The sequence below is a fragment of the Octodon degus genome, unplaced genomic scaffold (assembly GCF_000260255.1).
Source record: "Octodon degus isolate 3935 unplaced genomic scaffold, OctDeg1.0 scaffold00249, whole genome shotgun sequence".
Lineage (NCBI taxonomy): Eukaryota > Metazoa > Chordata > Mammalia > Rodentia > Octodontidae > Octodon > Octodon degus.
The window spans coordinates 977,010-995,034 of NW_004524825.1; the positions used below are offsets into that span (position 1 = coordinate 977,010).

The following is an 18,025-nucleotide window of genomic DNA, read 5'->3' on the forward strand; positions in this document are numbered from 1 at the left end:
AGCAGGCTGGAGATGGAACCCGGGTCCCTGAGCCTGCCTAAGCAGGCGTGAGAGGGAGATTTTTTTTTTTTTTGAGAGGGAGATTTTTGAACCCCAAAAAAGGAAGAAAGGGAGACAGTATGAGTACGTACTGATGAACCAGGAAAGTGCCTGGACCCCGAACAAAGCTCCTCAGATACAGAACAGGAGAAAGGTCTGTTTCCTTGTTGGTGACCCTCTTGGCTAGTGTCTACCTGAGAGCCTAAAACAAAGTCCTGTTTCTGCTTCTATATTGCTTCTATCCTACAGGTGATTTCCCGCTGGAAATCAGCACAGAGCAAAGCTACAGAAGTAAACAGCAGTCATTAACAGTGAACCAGGAGGCTGCGCTCCATTGGCGTTTACTCACAGCTGAACCCAAACATGACCAGGGTCAAAGCCATGGGTCTGTTTGGGGAACTCAGCTATATCCATTTTCCCAGGGAACTTAGCTGCATAGTCAACCCACAGTTGTCCAGTTCACCCGGGAGGTGTCTCCTTTCTCACTCACACAGGATGATATGGAGGGGCACAGCTATGTGGCCCCGCCAGGCTTAGTGGTTAAGGATGATGATGGTGAAGTTGAGGGCAGAGCCTGCGATGCCAGTCACACCCAGGAGCAGTTCTGAGGTTTGGCCCTCTCTGCTTTCTTCTTTTTCTTGCTTACCAGGGACCTGTGGCCAATTTCTTCAGCTCTCTGTGCCTGGGTTATTGCAGTTGCGGCATAAAGAGACACAGCTTATCCGCTTCTTGGAAGGCTGCAAGGAACGCACATACTTGAGTGCCCAGAAAGCCATGCCACCATGCTGTGGCAAGCCTTGATGCAGGGACAAAAGCATGCCCAGAGCCATGGGTGGCCTCTCCAGGAGCAGACTAGGGGCCAGGATGTGTGCAAGCAGCTGAGAGGACAAGAGGCAAGGAAGGAAGAAGGGCAGAGAGGAAGGAAAGAGCCAGGGAAAGACAGAGCAATGGGAGAAGACCAGAGGAAAGGAGCCAGTGAAAGGGGATGGGGAAGGCTCGCAGCGGGGCAGCCACGTGAGAAGTCCCTAGGACACGCAGAAACCCCAAGTCCAAAGAAACAGGAAAAGCCCAGCAGCCCTTCTCCCACCAGAGTGGAGCCAGCACACCCACGTCCCCCACTGACACCCTTCCACTAGCTCCAAGGTGGAGCCCTCCGCCGCCCCCTCTGGGCCAGCCAGTACCCCTGCCCCACAGAGCAGCACATTGAGCCTTGGGTGTCGAGTGGCAGACACTGGCCTGGCTTGAGAGGCAGCTAAGCTTTTCCAGCTGTCGTCATTCTGTGACCATGAGTCACCAGGATGGGAGTCGGGTGGCTCCCTCCCTCTTCTGCCTCTCCTCCCTTTTGTCTTGCTTCTTTCCCTCCATTTCTTCCTTTCTTCTCTCCTCCCTTCCCCCTGTCCTTTCCTCCTCCTTTTTCCTTCCTTCACTCTGAGCACAGGCTGACTTCTCATGAAAATTCCTCAGCCCCAAGTGTACAGTAAGGCTCCCAACAGCAGACAAACAGCCCCACAGTGTGTGACAACAGCCACCCCAGCCCCATCCCCTTGAATGTCCCAGGGAGAAACCACTTCCACCCCAGGTAGGGCTCCCTCCACAGTCCCCCAGGCTTTCTAGATCTAAGGGTGAGAACTGCAGTCTTAAAAGAGCACACAGATCTATTAACCAGCGAGTGGGATGTGCATGCCCTGCAGAACAATTCAACCCACAGCAAGATTTGAAAATACACAAAACTCAAGTTTCAGTGAGCTCCAGTTCAAACCCGCCAAATGTCACTCATGAGTGCTCACTCCGTGCATCTGTCACGTTGTCTCTGCAGCTGAGTGGACACAGCCCAGCAGAAGCCTGGCCTTCAAGTCCCCAGATTGCGCTCCCCCAGCTGCCCACACCCTCGTCTGCACAGAACTGGCTTATTCCCAGAAGCCACTGCTGTGTGTGAGGACTGCACTTGTTTCCTAAAAGACTGCATTTTATTTTACAGACAAATCCACACGTGCGAAAAAAAATCAAGAAACACCCTGGGATCATCCTTCTTTAAATGAATATTTATTGGCATCTCCTCTGAGCAAGGCACTACATGGGGACAAGGAAGCCTAGCCAAAAAAAAAGAAAAAGAAAAAAGAAAAAAAAGAAGAAAGAAAGGAAAAAAGAAAAAAATCATCAATCTGTGCTAGGAGGAATCTCTAGACCTCCCACAAAAAGTCGGGGTGGCTTTTCGAAAGTCAATTATAACCTGAAACCCAGGGGCCAAGGGCTTTGCAAAAGAATGACCAAATTGACGAGACAAGGGTCACGGTTTGTGGGGCTGGCATGAGGAAGGAATGGTCCCTGGCCTCAGGTGATGCACCCCCAATTTCTCTGGCATTTCTGAGGAGGACCCCAAGCCGGCTGCTCTCTCTAGCCCACAGAATGTTCCCGTGGGCAGAGATGAAATCGATCTGCAGAGGTGACTCACAGTCAGACAGCCAGCACAACCACACAGCCCTGTCTGCATTCCCAATTTGACTGCGCAGGTTGTCGCCTTGTTAATGCTGTTTCCTAAGCCCACTGGCCTGGATGCCTGTTAGCAGCCCCAGCCCCAGCTGGAGACCTCTAGCCGCCGTCCCTTTACATCTACCACGACTTGTCACCATCTCTCCTCATGCAGCAGGTTCATAGCAGCCAGTCACCCTTGCAGCCCCTACCCCTTGCAGCCAGGTCCTACAGCTTATGGTGCTTTCCTAGGTCAGAGATGGGAGACCTAAGGCAGCCGCCCAGGGGGAACCGTCTTCTTACCCTGCCCTGTGCCCCCCTCTACCTTCCTCAAATCCCCCTCTGCCCGAGTGTTTTGTACCACCAACCCCCACCCCCGAGAGTCCACGTCTCGCAGAAGAGCTCCTGCGACATGCAGCGTGGGCAAAGGCTTGCAAAGCCCGATAGCGCGAGCCACTCATGGCGCGAGAGCGCCCCCAGCCTGCTTTGAGGTCAGAGGCAGAATAGCTTGAGCGCCAGCCGTCTAAAAAGGCAGCCTGCCAACGTAAGGCAGGGCCAGACCCTGGGGCCAAGCTGCTGCTGGACCCAACCCTGGCCACCCGCCAACACTGATTCGCCGAGCCAGCCTACATCTGGGTCCCATCCAGCACGGATAGACCAGCTGTATCTTGCTCATGCTGGGGCAGCACTCCCTCTACAGAGCCTGAGTGACCCAGAATGCCCTAATGGAAGGACACCATGCCCATCACAGAGACAGGAAAACAGGAGCTGCAAGCACAAGGCCCCGCCTTGTCCATGGGCTAACCTGTGGCCATCTGATCAGCATCCCTGTACTGTGCTTCCAGTCCCACTCAGCACCTAGAACCCGTCTAGTTGCCCACTTTGTCCTCTTAGACCCAAACATAAAGAAATGAAGAGCTGGACTGTGGCCCTGGAACTCAGCACACCAAAGCCAGAGGGCCCTCTACAATTCTAGGAGATGTTCACTACTCTCACTGGCCTCCGATTCCATCACTCTGGGAAGCCCTTGGAAGCGCTTGGAAGTGGCATGAGCCCAGGCTATGAAATTGAGTTGGCATTTAAATGACCTAACAACAAATTGCTCAATTTAATTTGCTTACTCAATCTAATAAAGAAAAAAACAAGAAAACCCATCTAATTAAAAACATTGATCCATAGAAACTGGCAACTCCGAAGGCCTTGCTGGAAGTTAGCGCTTGAGTGGTGCAAGGGTTATGAGTTACAATAGAATAAATCTATTCTCCTTCTGCCCCCAGGAAGGCTGCAAAATGCCCTGAGAAGCTCCTCCCTTTAAAAACTGGGAAACTGCATCTAAATGGTGAAGCAATGTGTTGTGTTCAGTCAGCAAGGCCAAATTAATTCTAGGATTGGTGTAGCCTAAGAAAAAATTGGTTTCATGTTAAACTCTCCCCATGCCTGCCTGGTGCCCCATCCTTCTTGCCTGGTTGACTTCAAGAGCCTGGGCAAATATGAGGTTCTCAGGGACACATTTGTCCATGAAGGGCAAACCAGCAGCTTGTTCAGCCCTCCTCAGAGCACCAGCCAGTGTGAATGATGAGACCACAGCCCAGGTCCTCTCCAAGTCCAGAGGCACCAAAAAACTATGATTTCATTGGATATGAAAATAATGTTCGCTTCACAATTGTTCTTCACTATTTCTAGCAGTTGAAATTTCAAAGCCCCAAGCAACTAGAAACGGAATGTGCCAGCTACCTGTCACCAGGTTATGGGGTTTCTAGCCTAGGCCTCTACCAGGCCCCCCATAGGCATGGCCCCAACCCCAACCACGGGGCCAAGACTTCTTTGGACCTGTGCTTAGCAAAGCTGTTAGCTAGAAATGCATCTTCATTGCTCTCCCCACTGGGGCTAGTGGTAGCTGGTTTGGTGTGAGGCTCTAAATCAGGACTCAATTGTCTTCCCAGGGAAAGGCTCCCTCAGAGAGAAATGAAATCACTTAGTATTTGGCATCTCAGTACGTGCCGGGGGAAGGTGAGTGCAACTGCACCCACAGGTAGAATGGCACAGCACTCCTCCAGTCGGGGCCCGATGGCATTGCTGCCTGCCCACCCCACATCCCTGTTCAGGGCAAGGAGCTCTGCCTCCAGCAGAACCCTCAAGGCCAAGCACACATACACATGCACGCACGCACGCACGCACGCACGCACGCACTCCCACATGCAGGCACGCAGACACAGCCTTCCTCTGCAGGTAACTTTAGCTACAGCTGGGCAGGATGAATCTCACTCCTCGAGACCTGAGCTCAAGGAACGGGGACTAGGAGAGCCACAACGTAGATGAGCACTGGGGCAGGAGCAGTGAGGCAAGACAACTTGAGGGAGGAGAGGCCGTTAGAGGGGACTATGAAGGATGAGAGGGCTGATGCACACAGCCATGTGTAGGAGAAGTAGAGCTCCTTGGGAGCCGACTGGTTGGCTTGTGGATTGTGGTGCCCACGTGTGCCTACAGCACAACCAGGCTGTGAGAGCTGGCAGCAGGGTGGGTCATCAGAGGAAGCCAGCGCTTGCGAGCCCCCAGTGCCCAGTGCTGGGAGTGCTGGGCCATGCCCGTAGATGCTCCAGCTGCTGGCAATGCAGCAGCGAGCTGGCAAGAGATCCCTCCCTCAGAGTGTGGCCCATGTTGAAGATGCAAACAAGCAGGAAACTGGAACCAGGCGTAAGAACTGACTAGGAAGGGTGAGAAGTGCTGCAGCAACCACCGAGGGGACGAGCCCTGGGGTGAGGAGCCATCGAGGGATCCTTTCGGGTCCTGAAAGCAAGGCGCCAGCCAGGGCAAGATCTGGAGGGGGAGGAGCAGAGACAGCACGTCCAAGAGGCTGGGCATGTGCAGAGGGCAAAGGCAGAGAGAGCGGGGTGAGCAAAAGAGAGGGTGAAGTGCTCTCACTGGTGGGCGAATCTGTTATGCACAGGACTGGGGACCACAGGCATGAGCTTGAATTTTTTTCCTAAGGATAATGGAAAACTACCAGAAGGTTTCAAGCAGAGGAGGGAAGGAATATGATTTTCATGTTTGAAAATCTGGTGGGCTGGGTGAGAATGGCTTGCGGGCCCAAGGGCTCGAGCCAGCACATCGCCCGGGAAGTGACTGTCCCTGCCAGGGCCAAGGCAAGGGCAGCGGGAGGGGAGTGGTGCGGTGATGATGAATGCACTTTAGAAGCTAAGCCTACAGCATTTCCTGGGTGCCTGGCAGCGGTGACTGGAGGCCAAAGAAGCATCCAGGGAGAGCCAAACAGCTCAGCGGATTAAAGCACCTGCGAGCAGGTGCAGGGGCTGGGGGTTCGATTCCCCAACCTGCCATGCCAGCCTCACCCCCAAGGCACAGCAATTGAGACTGGGCGTGGTGGCGTGCGCCTATAATCCAAGATCTTGGGAGGCTGCAAACAGGCGTAACACTACGAATCCAATCTAGTAGTGAGACCCTGAACACCCTGTAGACCCTTCCCCAAAAGACAAAGAAAGAAAGAAAGAAAGAAAGAAAGAAAGAAAGAAAGAAAGATGATAGATATAGATAGATAGATAGATAGATAGATAGATAGATAGATAGATAGATAGATAGATAGATAGATCCAGGATGACTGTAGTGGTCTGGCGTGAGCAACTGGAAGGATGGTCATGTCACTGTCATTCAGTGTGCTGAGGAGGAGCCGACTTGGGAGGAAAGCGATCGGGAAGTGAAGTGTCATGATGTTAATTCTGAAGTGCCACAGTGGGGTCAAGGAGCTAATTGACTGCGTACCATGGTCTTGTACTACTTTCATGTAGAACAGGAGCAACTATTTACATAATATTTCCTTTCAGTCAAGTTTAAATAAGCTCATGTTTTACTTTAGCTCCGTGCTAAGCAGTATTATTTAGAACATCAAGGGTTTTGTAGACTACTAGTATTTTTTCCCACATATACATACAAAAGAAATAATGGCAATTTTAGCCTTCAGGTTCCCTTGCAATTTAACACTGACATTTCTTTCCTCAGCCTCTAATAGGGCCTGGGTATCTAGGGTGCCCAGACTTGGATTGGACAGAGCCATTGGCTTGGACACTCAGGAAACCCTGAACACATTTGGAGGGACTGTAATGAGCTCTCCCAGGTCTTGGGGACCACCAGGAATGGCCTTTCAGGGACTGCTCAGTCCCTTGCTTGGTAAGGGGAGTCACAGAGAAGAGCCCACCCCACTTTCCTGAGGTCCATGCGCCCTCTGGTGGTTGGGTTCCTTGCCTGTGGCTGGAGGGCTTCCTTGTTTCGGGGTAAATAAGAGAGGGGTCCCTCTGCCTCAGTCTTCCTCCCAAGAAGAGAACAAGTGGTCAGACTATCTCTAAGCTGCAGACCAAAAAGAGATCAACGCTGCTGAAGCTGGAACTCAGGCTGGATGAAGACAGGAAGGCAGTCTGTAAGCCACACTGGAGTCCCCAAGGCTAAGACCTAAGGAACAAGGGCGTGATGGGAGGCAACAGAGACTCGTGTTTTCCTCGGATGGTTACCAGAGCAGAGAAAAGCAAACTAGTGGTGATATATGGATAGGGCAATTTACCTTCAGTAAGTATATTTAAAGGAAAATAAAAAAATTCCAAATTAAACATTTTTAAATTAAGAGCAGGGAACATCAGGCTGTGCTGCATAAATACAGCACATAATGGAAAATGTACTTCAGCTCTTATATTACAGCCAGCTAGAGAAGAGAGATGGAGGCGGAGGCCAGTGACAGGCAGAGTCACGTTCTTGCTTGCAGAGAGAGCTGCTGAGAGGGCGTGGGTGGGGGTTGGTCAGAAGCAGCTGCTGCCTGCAGCGGCTGACATCCAGGTACTCACACGGGTGTCCACATTGAGTCCACAGAGATGTGCACGTGCACACACACAACACTCTCACTGTCACTCGGGATAGGCATTTGAGGCACAGCAAAAGGCTGTAGGAGGTGCATCCCAGGATGTCTGGGGGAAGAGAGTTAGGGAGAGGGTGGGAGCTGAATCCTGAAGCCTGGTCTGGTACCAGTAGGCTCCCTGTGGCACCCAAGGTGGCCACCTGCTTTGCGATAGAGAAAGCCGGCTTCAAGATTCACCATGCATCCCATAATAGAGAACGGAAATATGTACTTGTCTCCTGGGGTGGACTGAGAGCGAACCAGGCTCCAGGGAACAACACTGCAGAGTCTTTGTGAAAAATCAAGGCAGACATTTTGAGTACAGTCACACCCCAGCCCCTGGCCCCGGTGCCAGCCCAAGTCTGCCAAGCTAACAACTTGTCCAGTTTCCAACACTTGGTGGAAATTGAACTCCTTAATGCACCCTTAGCAACAAGCATCTTGGCAAGCAGCTGGCTGGGTCTCCAAGGATGCCTCCTCCCATTGGCTGGGTCTCTCTTGCAGGATGAGGGCTTGGAGCTTTCTCTTCCATCCCGATACTCAATGGAAACACTTGCACAGAACACGGGCCCATCGTAAATGTGTGTCCCAGTGGCTGCCACTCTCAGGGACCAAGATGGGCCTGAATAAGGTTACAGATTCCTTAGGGTGAGCTTTCCCTTGGGCAAGACTTACTGCTGTAAGCTAAGGACGAGGCCAGGAAATGACACTAAATTCAAAAGAAGTCTGGCTAGAAAAATGAATTCACAAAAAAGTACCTAATGACACCAGTAGCACAAGCAACAGAGATGAAAAGTAGAAAATCTGGATTATGCAAAAGTAAAAGTTGTGCATCAAATGACAGGATCAACAGTGTGGAAAGGCAGCCTGTGCAGCAGGGTGACTTGTTGTCAAACCGTTTCTAGTAGGAAAATTATAACCATAATATTTAAAGAACTTTAAAACTCAACTGAGTTAAAATGGCTGAAGAACTCAACTAGACACTTCTGCAAAGAAGACACATGAGACAGCTCAGTGAACTAAAGTGTCTGCTTAGGTAGAGCGCAGTGGCCGGGTTCCCGGTGAGCCATGCTGGCCCCGCCCCCAGGGTGCACTGAAATGGTGATTGAGACTGGGCACAGTGGCGTGTAACTGTAACCCCGGTACTTTGGAGGCTGAAAACAGGAGAATCACGACCAGTCCGATCTATGCAGTGAGACCCTGTAGACCCTGTAAACCCCATACTAAATACATAAAAAAGACACATGAATATATGCCCCAGACCATGAGCCACTAGAGAAATGTGAGTCAAAGGCACCGCACGATATCGCCTCACACCCACTAGGGTGACTGCTGCAAACAGACTAAAAACAAGAAATAGGATATAAAGAAATGTGGAAAGCTGTGTTCTGGCAACGGACTAGAACGTGGTGTAGGCCCCTTAGAAAATGGCATAGCCCCTGGAAAATGGTACAGCAGGCAGTTCTTCAGAAGTCAAAGGCATCATCATAGAACCCTGCAGCCCCATTGATGGGTATATACTCAAAAGAATTAGATAGATAGATAGATAGAGGCAGTTCTTCAGAAGTCAAAGGCATCATCATAGAACCCTGCAGCCCCATTGATGGGTATATACTCAAAAGAATTGGAAATAAACGGTTGTATGTATACCCATCCTCATAACAGGAGTATTGAAACAGACGAATGGCATAAGCAACACCTTCCCAACCCAAGTGTCCAGCAACAGATAAGTGAATAAGCAAAATGTGGCATCCACACAGCGAATCCTACTCAGCCTTCAAGGGGGAAAAAACGAAGTGATTTCCAGTGGGTGCTAGCTCTACAGCATGGATGGGTGCTGACAATGGCATGCTGAGAGAAATCAACCAGAAGCAAACAATCGACATGATACGCTTCCCTAGGGCAGTCAAGTTCATAGAGAGAAAAGCTAAGCAGTGGCTGCCAGAGGCAAAAGGAGAGGAACAGGGTTTGCAGGTTGGTTTCATGAGAATGTGAGTGTAGTTTTTTAAATCCTTAATTTCATTCACCCGTGTCTGCAGTATGCAATGTTTACTCCTTGTGGGAAGCTGCTGCATGTGCACAGCACTCCTAAATCCTTTCTTCAACCCCTTCCCTCTACTCTCTCCACCAACCATGCACTTTTTAAGCCTGAGGTTTAGCTGTGTGAGCTGTGCTACTGTAAGCGTGGGCCTGCGTATGTCACTGTAGTATGATGTCCTTCCCTCTTGGGGCAGGACACCTAGCATGGGAATAGCTAAGGCAAATGGAATTTCTGCCCTTACTTTGCACAGGAGTCTCCATGCTGATTTCCATAGTGGATGGACTATTTTGCACTCCCACAAACAACACAGGACAGTTCTTTTCCCCCTGCAGCCTTGCCAGCAGGCTTGATGGTAACCATCTTTCTGGAGTGAGATGGCATCGCCGTGTTGTTTTAATTTGCATTTCTCCAGTGGCCAGAGATGGTGAACATTTCTTCATGTATTTCACGATATGAATATATGTAGCACTATTGAACTACACACTTAAAATGGTGAAGAAGTAAGTTCATGTGCATTTTACCACAATGAATGAGTGAATGAATGAATGAATGAATGAATGAATGAATGAATGAATGGCTGTTGCGAAGGCACAGGAATCTGCACCTCAACCTTCTTGCCCATTAACCAGCACTAGTCCCTCGAGCTCCTGATTGCCACATGAGCCCCAGCTCAAATAGCTGCCACCCTCAGGTCCTTCCCAGCGCCCCAGGCAGAGCCAATGCTTCTCACAGGCGTCTGGGTCAGGTGTGCCAATTTATTCACTCACCCTCTCTCTCACTTGCATGTTCACTTCTCTCAGTGGCTATTGTGGACCACACATACGATGGAGGCTGCAGAATGCAGTGCAGGAGATGTTTTTAGCCTGGCCCTCAAAGATCCCACAGTCCAGTGGAGAGACAGGTCCATGACAACCGACCACACGGTTTAATAAGAATCAGCACAGAGAGGCACATGAGCAGTGTGGAAGCCCATATAGGGTGACTATCTGCCTCCCAGGGCAGTGGGCGTGGGCAAGGCTTCTCCAAGGAGCTGGTGCTAGAGCCGTCCTACAGGACCACTGGGGTTCAAGCAGGCAGGGGAAGATGGCATGATGTGTGCAGGCAGGAAGAGTCCTGCAGTGGGAAGTGGGTGAGGAAAAGAAAGGACTGATGGGAAGGTAGACAGCAAAGCTGATCAATGCATACCATGCAGAGTTAGAAGGGTTTATTAACTTGCTAGTACCCCTAATACATGTATTAACTTGAAGAGTCTGCCACCCACCACCAACTTCAAGAACTCTTCAAAAGTGTTCTGCACAGCAGGGCCAAAGCGGCCAGGTAGCATTGCCTGCTGGGCTCTTAGCAGGAAGCTTGTGCTTCACCTCATGACTTGAAGTGGACCAGGAGCCAGAAACCTCAACATCTTTCTGCTCTAGAGAAAACTACAGAGCCCCCCTCCCAGCTGAAAGACAGACAGACAGACAAGACAACAGACAACAGAGTCTAGTGGTCCAAAGGAGCCAGGCAGAGGGGGCGGGGCAGCAGTGTGAGTACCATGCTACACACAGGCACATCATCACCAAGGGTTCTAATCCAAGGCTTCCCCCGGAAGACAGCTCAACTGGTTTTTCCTCCCTTCTTCAGGCCTGGCCAGGCTGAAGCTCCAGGAAGCCCAGCCAACAGTCCATACTGTTCACAAGCTTAGCTCTTAGCTACACTTGGAAGGCAACTCTTGCATGGTTAGGCCAAAGCTTGAAGCCTCGGAGAGGCTTGGGGGAGACTCAGTAGCAGGAGAAAAATGCATGAGCCTGGAGAACTATAGAGCGCATCTAGATCTGAGGTCAAGGCAAAGCTGCCATGGCCTTCGGGCCCTGAGCTTTATGGCTGCACATCGCCTCCTGGCTCCGGGCTGTCCAACCCGTCTGCCAGGTCATCGTCCTCACTGTGTCTCATCTTGGTCTCCAGGACCGTGATGCGCTGCTTGAGCTTTTGCTGCGCCCCCGTGTACTCAGCCAGCAGGCGGGCAAAGCGGGTGTACAAAGTCTCCATGTTGGTCTCCAGCTGCTCTAGCTTCTCCTGCACATCTACCTCCATGCTGGCAGCCACCTCACTCTCGTCCAGCAGCCCTTCCTTCATTAGGATCTCCCGGCCCCTCTCTTCTAAGACCTTCTTGGCATCAGGGTACTCAGTCACCGCTTCCATGAGGTCATCCTTGGACAAGCAGAAGAGGTCTGAGTAGCCCAGGCTGCGGATATTGGCCGTGCGCCGATTGCCCATTTTGCTGCCCTTAATGTTCAGGATGCTGATCTCTCCAAAGCAGCTCCCAGCTAAGAGGAGGGCATACTGAGTCACTCCATCATCAGCCACCACTGCCAACTTGCCCTCTTTGATTATGTACATCTCCTTGCCAATGTCCCCCTTGCGGCAAATGTAATCCCCGGGGCTGAAGACCTGAGGACGAAGCTTCAGCACCAGCTCCACCAGCAGGCCAGCCTCACAGTCCTGGAAGATTCGCACTTTCTTGAGTGTGGACAGGTGGACATTGATGGCTATCTCTGCCCTGAGCTTGGCTGGCAGGTTCTTGAGAACTTCCCGCTCATCCACTGACTTCTTATTAGTCCACAGATAGTCAAACCACCTAATGACCTTGGCTTCCATCTCCTTACTAACCTTGCGGAACTGCATGTAGTGTTTGATGGCGTCAATCTTGGCCTGGAACTCAGCCCGTGTGGCATTCATGTTGGAGATCATGGAGCCTACATTTCCCACGATGGTGGCAAAGATGAGGACACCGATCAGGAAGTCAAAGATGACAAACAAGTACTCTTCATCTTTTACAGGTGGTGGAGTCTCCCCAATGGTGGTGAGGGTCAGCGTAGACCAGTAAAGGCAGTAGATGTACTCCCTAGTGAGGTAGCCATACTCCGGGTCAGTGATGTTGGGGTAAACCCAGGTGTCCACCCCAAAGCCAATGGACTTGGAGATGGCATAATAGATGCAAGCATTCCAGTGGATAATGACCAAGATATACAGGACCAGGTTGCTGATGCGGAAGATGTTGGGGTAGCTGGTACGTGTCTCCGTGCGGTCAAAGAACTCGAACATTCGGGGAAAGTGCAGCAAACGATTGAAGCGCACCTCAGGGCTGTGGACTCCTACAGCGAAGTAGATCAGGTCCGTGGGGATAATCGAAGCCACATCCAACTTGAACTGCAGGGTGTAGATATAGTTGTCTCGCAGTTTCTTGGTATCTTTTACCAGAAGTCCCTGCTCTAGGAAACCTGGTAGACACACAAGGCAGTATGTCACCTCTGCCTCCAGGCTTATCCCTCACTAAAGGCTCATACTTAGCAAGGACTAAACTGTTCCCTTAGCCCTCTTCCCCAAGGAAGAGCATAACCCATAGAGCAGGGATGGCCAGAAAGAACCCAAGAGACCACCCCTAGATCTGAGCCCCTCTAACCACTCGAGACCATGAATTCAAAGTAGATCAGTCACCTGCTGGAGTCTCAGCCGAAGCAGATTCTTGAAAGTGTGGACTCATGTCATTGGAATTGTAGGGCATAGTGCTACCTGTGTGTCCCAACAACTCACTCACCTGTGCGCAATCGGATGAAGAGGTCTGCGATGTAGACTACATCTGAGAAGTAGTCCAGCACCAACCACACGAGGAAGTAGCCCCTCTGGAGGTCACTGAAGCAAGCTCTGTGGGAGAACAGGGCTCAGCCTCAATGAGGGCCCAACTGGATGCCTATTTGTGCACTGAAGCAAGCTCTGTGGGAGAACAGGGCTCAGCCTCAATGAGGGCCCAACTGGATGCCTATTTGTGCAAGGCTTAAAATGGCCACCAGGGGCGCTAGCAAGTCGCAATCAACCTGGTGGTACAGACACCAACAAGGGATGTAGCACTGTTGCCCACCTCATCCCCTAGACTATGAGCTTTGGGAAGGCAACTCAGGACTCACCTGCTCAGGGGTGTCAGTTAAGAGAATGAAGGAGTCATCGGAGGAGCACACTAGAGCTTGGAGCTGACTCACCCCTATGCCCAGCCCTTCAACATCCAAGGATTGATGAAAACGTATGGTGTGGATGTTTACACTCTAAAAATATATTTGTTATAGTCAAAGACACATATACCTGTGATCACTCAACACAGAATACTGGCCAGGCCAGGTGAAAGCATGCTGGTGGCTAGGCTGGGCTAGAGGCAGTAGGAATGGAGAGCGGTTGGAGGCAGTAGAGAAACTGATAGCACTTGGAGCTGAGTGGGTAGGGTGTAGGGCCCTGTGGCGGACCTATGCACATGTACTGCAGCCAGCTGTTTGATATCACTGAAAGCACCAAAGGATTCACCAGCCTGGCCAAAGGAGAGGGCAGAGTAGGGAACAGAGCCCGGGATGGGATGCAGTGAATGTTTACTACGGTCACATTCAGAATCAAACTCCAAAGGCTACAGAACCAGCAAGCTCTGTCATGCTGAGGGCCTAGCACAGCCTTCAGCCACCCTGGATCCGCCCAAGAGAAGGCCTGGTATGTGTTGCCTCTGCCTGAAGCAATCCTTCTGCCAAGTTTGGGTATCAAAATGGCTGACTTCCTTCCACCAAGTAGGCCTCACCTCCTCAGAAGCCCTGGCTTCCATCTCTAGCAAGTCCCTGACACCAGAGACTGGAATGATCATTCCTTTTGTGTCATGTTTGCAGTTCATGTCTTTCACTGGCCTTGAGATGCAGGAGAGCAGAGCCCATGACTGTCTTGCGCACCATGCTGTCCCCCATACTGAGCACAGAACCTAGCACCCAGTAAGGACTCCGTGAAGTACTCGCTGAATGAAGGAACAAGGTGAAGGAGGGAGTTGAGTGGGAATGCTGCGGGCAGACAAAAGGCCTTAACGGTCATCTTGGAGCCACTGAAAGGGCTCCAAGGTGGCAGTGGTGCAACTAAATTCAGTTCCTCAACAAGTGCATGTGCTGTGTGGAGGTCCACCAGACAGGCTTCAGGTACCCACAAGAAAGGGCAGCGGCTGCTGTAGCTGTCTCAGGGAAAGGCAAAGAGGCCTCACCAAAGACAGCAGTACAAATATGAGGAAGTAGGAGCAGGTTGCAGGACCAGGAAGAGGACAGCCTTGAAGAGTTGGTGACATATCAAGTAATGGGGAGTGTTGGGCTCACAGGGTGGACAGAGGTGCTGTTGGCAGCCAGGGAACCCAGGAAGAGGCTTGGGTTTCTGTGAACTGCGTGTTCACAGCTGGAACTGGTGTGCCACTGAATCCTGGAACCTGAGCACTACACTGGTTGGGCCACCCCCTCTAAGGTCCTCCTCTGCTCACCTGGCCACCAACAGGCACCAGTTGTAGAAAACAGGCATGGCGATGAAAAAGAGCCAGCGGTAGTACCAGTCCCCAGCAGGATCCAAGACAAATAGCTCAAATTTCTTCCTGAAGTGGTAAACAAAAACCAAGTTTAAGATTAAGGCCTCTGGCTCCCAGAGGCCAAAGTGTCCCCGAAAGCACTGCTCATGGGGATGTGTGGAATGGCGGTAGGCTGTCTTAGCATCCTGGTTTCCAGGGACCCACAACCTCGAGCCAAGCAGCTGAAGAGTGAGGGACACCCCTCTTCCCATCATGAATATAGGGAGCCCCTCTGGACACCCTCGCTTGGAAGGCATATCAGGCACAGAGCTTTCAGCAGGTGCCTGCCCCCATGTTCCTCCTAGAAAGAGAGAGAAGCCCCAGGGGTGAGTGCACCCCTTGCTCCCTGGCCTCAAGCCTTTGAGTCACTTTTCCAGATGCTGTGTCCTACTGTGGTGAGAGCCCTTTGCCCTCTCTGACCAGTGGTGGTGAATGTTGGCTTGGCCAAGCAGCCACTCACCTCTCAAGGAACAGACCCTCCAGTGATGCCTTCTCTGCCCTCTACCACTCCTCTTCAATCATCTGGGCCTTTCCCACCACCCCTCTGCATATCCTTTTCAAAAAGCAATTCTTTGCCCACTGGGAGAGGTACAAGCAAGCCTCCAACAGTACGCCCCGAATACACCCTCCTGGTGCATTTACTGACTGCTGGACCTAGGGCGAGGGGTGGCAGGCCCTTGCCAACTACACTCCCTGCTCACATTCACTTCATGAGCTTCAAGAGGACATGTGGTGTGGGAGCAACTGCAACTAAGATGAGAAAAGCCACCAGAGGTTCCCATGGCATGAAGACCGCCGGCTGTTGGAAAGGCTGTGGGTAATGACAGTGGAAATTTTCTGGACTTAAAATCAGCAGCCATCTCTTCCCAGCCTTTTCCCTACCAGAGTCTGCCCCTAGCAGTGGCATTTGAAGCCCCATTCAGCTCTCCCATTGCATGATTGGGAACCATGGAACCCCACTGGCTGGACAACTGTACTTGGTGGCCTTTCCCTCGCTGTCCTTGTCGCCTTTGCCATCTCCCTGCTGTGTCGTCACAGTCTGGAGTTCAGGCCCACGGAAGCGCTCAAGGAATGAGTCAGGCCTAGATTCCTCCTCACGGAAATTCTTGTTGGCCCATTCTCTTATAACTCCCACCAAGCGTACAATCCTAGAGGAGAGAAAGAGAGAGAACAAATGAGCCAGAAAGGAGACACTGCTGTTCTGAGGTGACTTAGCCCTGAGAACCTGTTGTCTGATGAAGAACATGGAAGATGAAGAAAGAAATAGGAAGCAGGTCAAGCCATAATTTCCTGTGTTTTAAGAGCTGGAATACAGGCTAGCTTTCAAGACACGGACTGGGACTCAGGCAGGACCAGGAATGCAATCTGGGTTCAAGGGTTAGGAAGATATTCTGAAAAGGCACCATCTTAGTTGAATGTGAAGAGTAAACAAGTGTTCATGGTACAGAGCCATCTACCTAGGCCCCATGGCTGTGAAGAACACTTCCGGCCAATGCCAAGAGAGCTGGCCATTCCCAGCTTGCCTCACAGGAGCCTTGGAGTTGCTTAGACCTCTCTGGTCTAATAAGAAGGCCTCTCGGGCTGAGGGAGGAGAGTCATGGTATGCACCTGCACAGAAGTGAGGGAGGCAGATTGGTGGAGGAACTCACCTCCGAAAGCCACCCCTCCCCCGCCGCGGGGTCTCCAAGGCTGCCAGCCTCTGCAGCTCTGAGGAAGTATCATCTTCGGCTGCAGACTGAGGCCTGCAGAGAAAGGAACACATTTTTTGGGCATAGTGGTACATACATATAATCCCAGCACTCTGGGATGTACAAAGCAAGAAGCTCACAAGTTCAAGAGCCACCTGAGGAACTTAGGAACTAGATGAGAACTTGTCTCAAAATTAAATAATAAATAAAACAAGCTTGGATATGTAGCTCAGTGTGAAGTCCTTGGGTTCAATGCCCAGAACCTCACACAAAAAAGGAGCAGATACACTACATTGTTCTCTAGGCATGACTTGTCTCGAGCACTGATAGATGCCTATGTATTTCACTGTCTCATTAGAAGAGCTCCTACAGCCCAAGAACCTGCTCTAAGATGAGGCCAGCCAAGAGGGTCTGACAGCCTCCGGGCACCTTTGAAATGCCCCTGCCTCAATGAACTCACCTGCTACTGGTCCTGTGCTCATCTTTGCCATTGGCTTTGATGGCAGGGGGTGCATGATGGTTGTGGTTATTGGCTGGGGAGCTCTTCACACCATTGGATTTTTCTGTCATCCTCCATGTATAGCTGGGACTCACCTGACAGGGACACAAGGAAGGTCACAGAGTACTCTGGCACCCTTAGAGGGCAGGAGAGCTAACAGTGAGTGGGGTGAGAGTGAAACCAGGGCCCAAGTGGCTTTGATATTCATGTGTCCAAAAGTTCACTTGGGTGGAGGAAACACAACCACATTTTCTAGCTCAGCACTGTCTTCTTGTGAAAGGTCATCAGAGTGGGAGGAGATCAGTTATTGCCTGGCCTTTGGAGCCTGGCACTGAGGCAAAGCTGGGCCCCCCTGCCCCTGCAGGGCCTAGGGCGTTAAGTTGTCTATATTGGGAAGCTGAGCAGAGAAGGAGTGTGCAAAACAGACTGGGAGGAAGCAGCTCAGGATGGAATAACCAAGACAAGTGGGAATGGCCTCCCACAGTATGTTTTGCTATAGACCAGACAACTGGCACAGAAGATGCTTAGCCCAGCTGAGCCCAACTAGGGCTGGTCAGGTGCCTCAGTAGATGCAGTCCTCCCAAATTTCCCAGGGCCTCTACTACTTCAAGGTCCATGGCCCTAAAGCTGCTCCTGGCATCTACCCCACCCAGCTCGCTCCAGCTCCTGAAGCTGTCTCCATGGTGATGGCAGGCTTGTCAAGCATCGTCAGAGATGCTCGCCTGGTGCTCTCTGTGGGACTATGGCACCAGGATGCTAATGAAGGCACCTGAGGGAAAAAGACTGGCATCTGTGAGTCCCTATTTGGACTCTGGAGGCAGCAGACCATGGAGACCGAAAGTTCCAGGCAATGCAAACAAAGCCAGGATGTGCACAGTGATCACACTGATCAGCTCTGTAGCTGGCCCTTAGGGAAAGGTGGTGTCGAAGACCAAGCTTACAGATGGACAGGAAAACGGAGCACAGCCTGGGCCAGCTCTGAGGACACATCACACACTTCAGCTCTCTC

General features: G+C 51.4%; 1 protein-coding gene across 1 annotated transcript; it reads right to left on the reverse strand.

Moving 5' to 3' along the window:
* Positions 1-11,300: 11,300 nt before the first annotated feature.
* Positions 11,301-17,087, reverse strand: Cnga2 (cyclic nucleotide gated channel alpha 2). Its single transcript, XM_023706272.1, has 6 exons — positions 16,978-17,087; positions 16,479-16,571; positions 15,807-15,977; positions 14,749-14,856; positions 13,021-13,127; positions 11,301-12,703 (listed from the first exon to the last, which is right to left on the reverse strand). The coding sequence occupies exons 1-6, from the start codon at positions 17,085-17,087 to the stop codon at positions 11,301-11,303; spliced, it is 1,992 nt and encodes a 663-aa protein (XP_023562040.1).
* Positions 17,088-18,025: the final 938 nt, after the last annotated feature.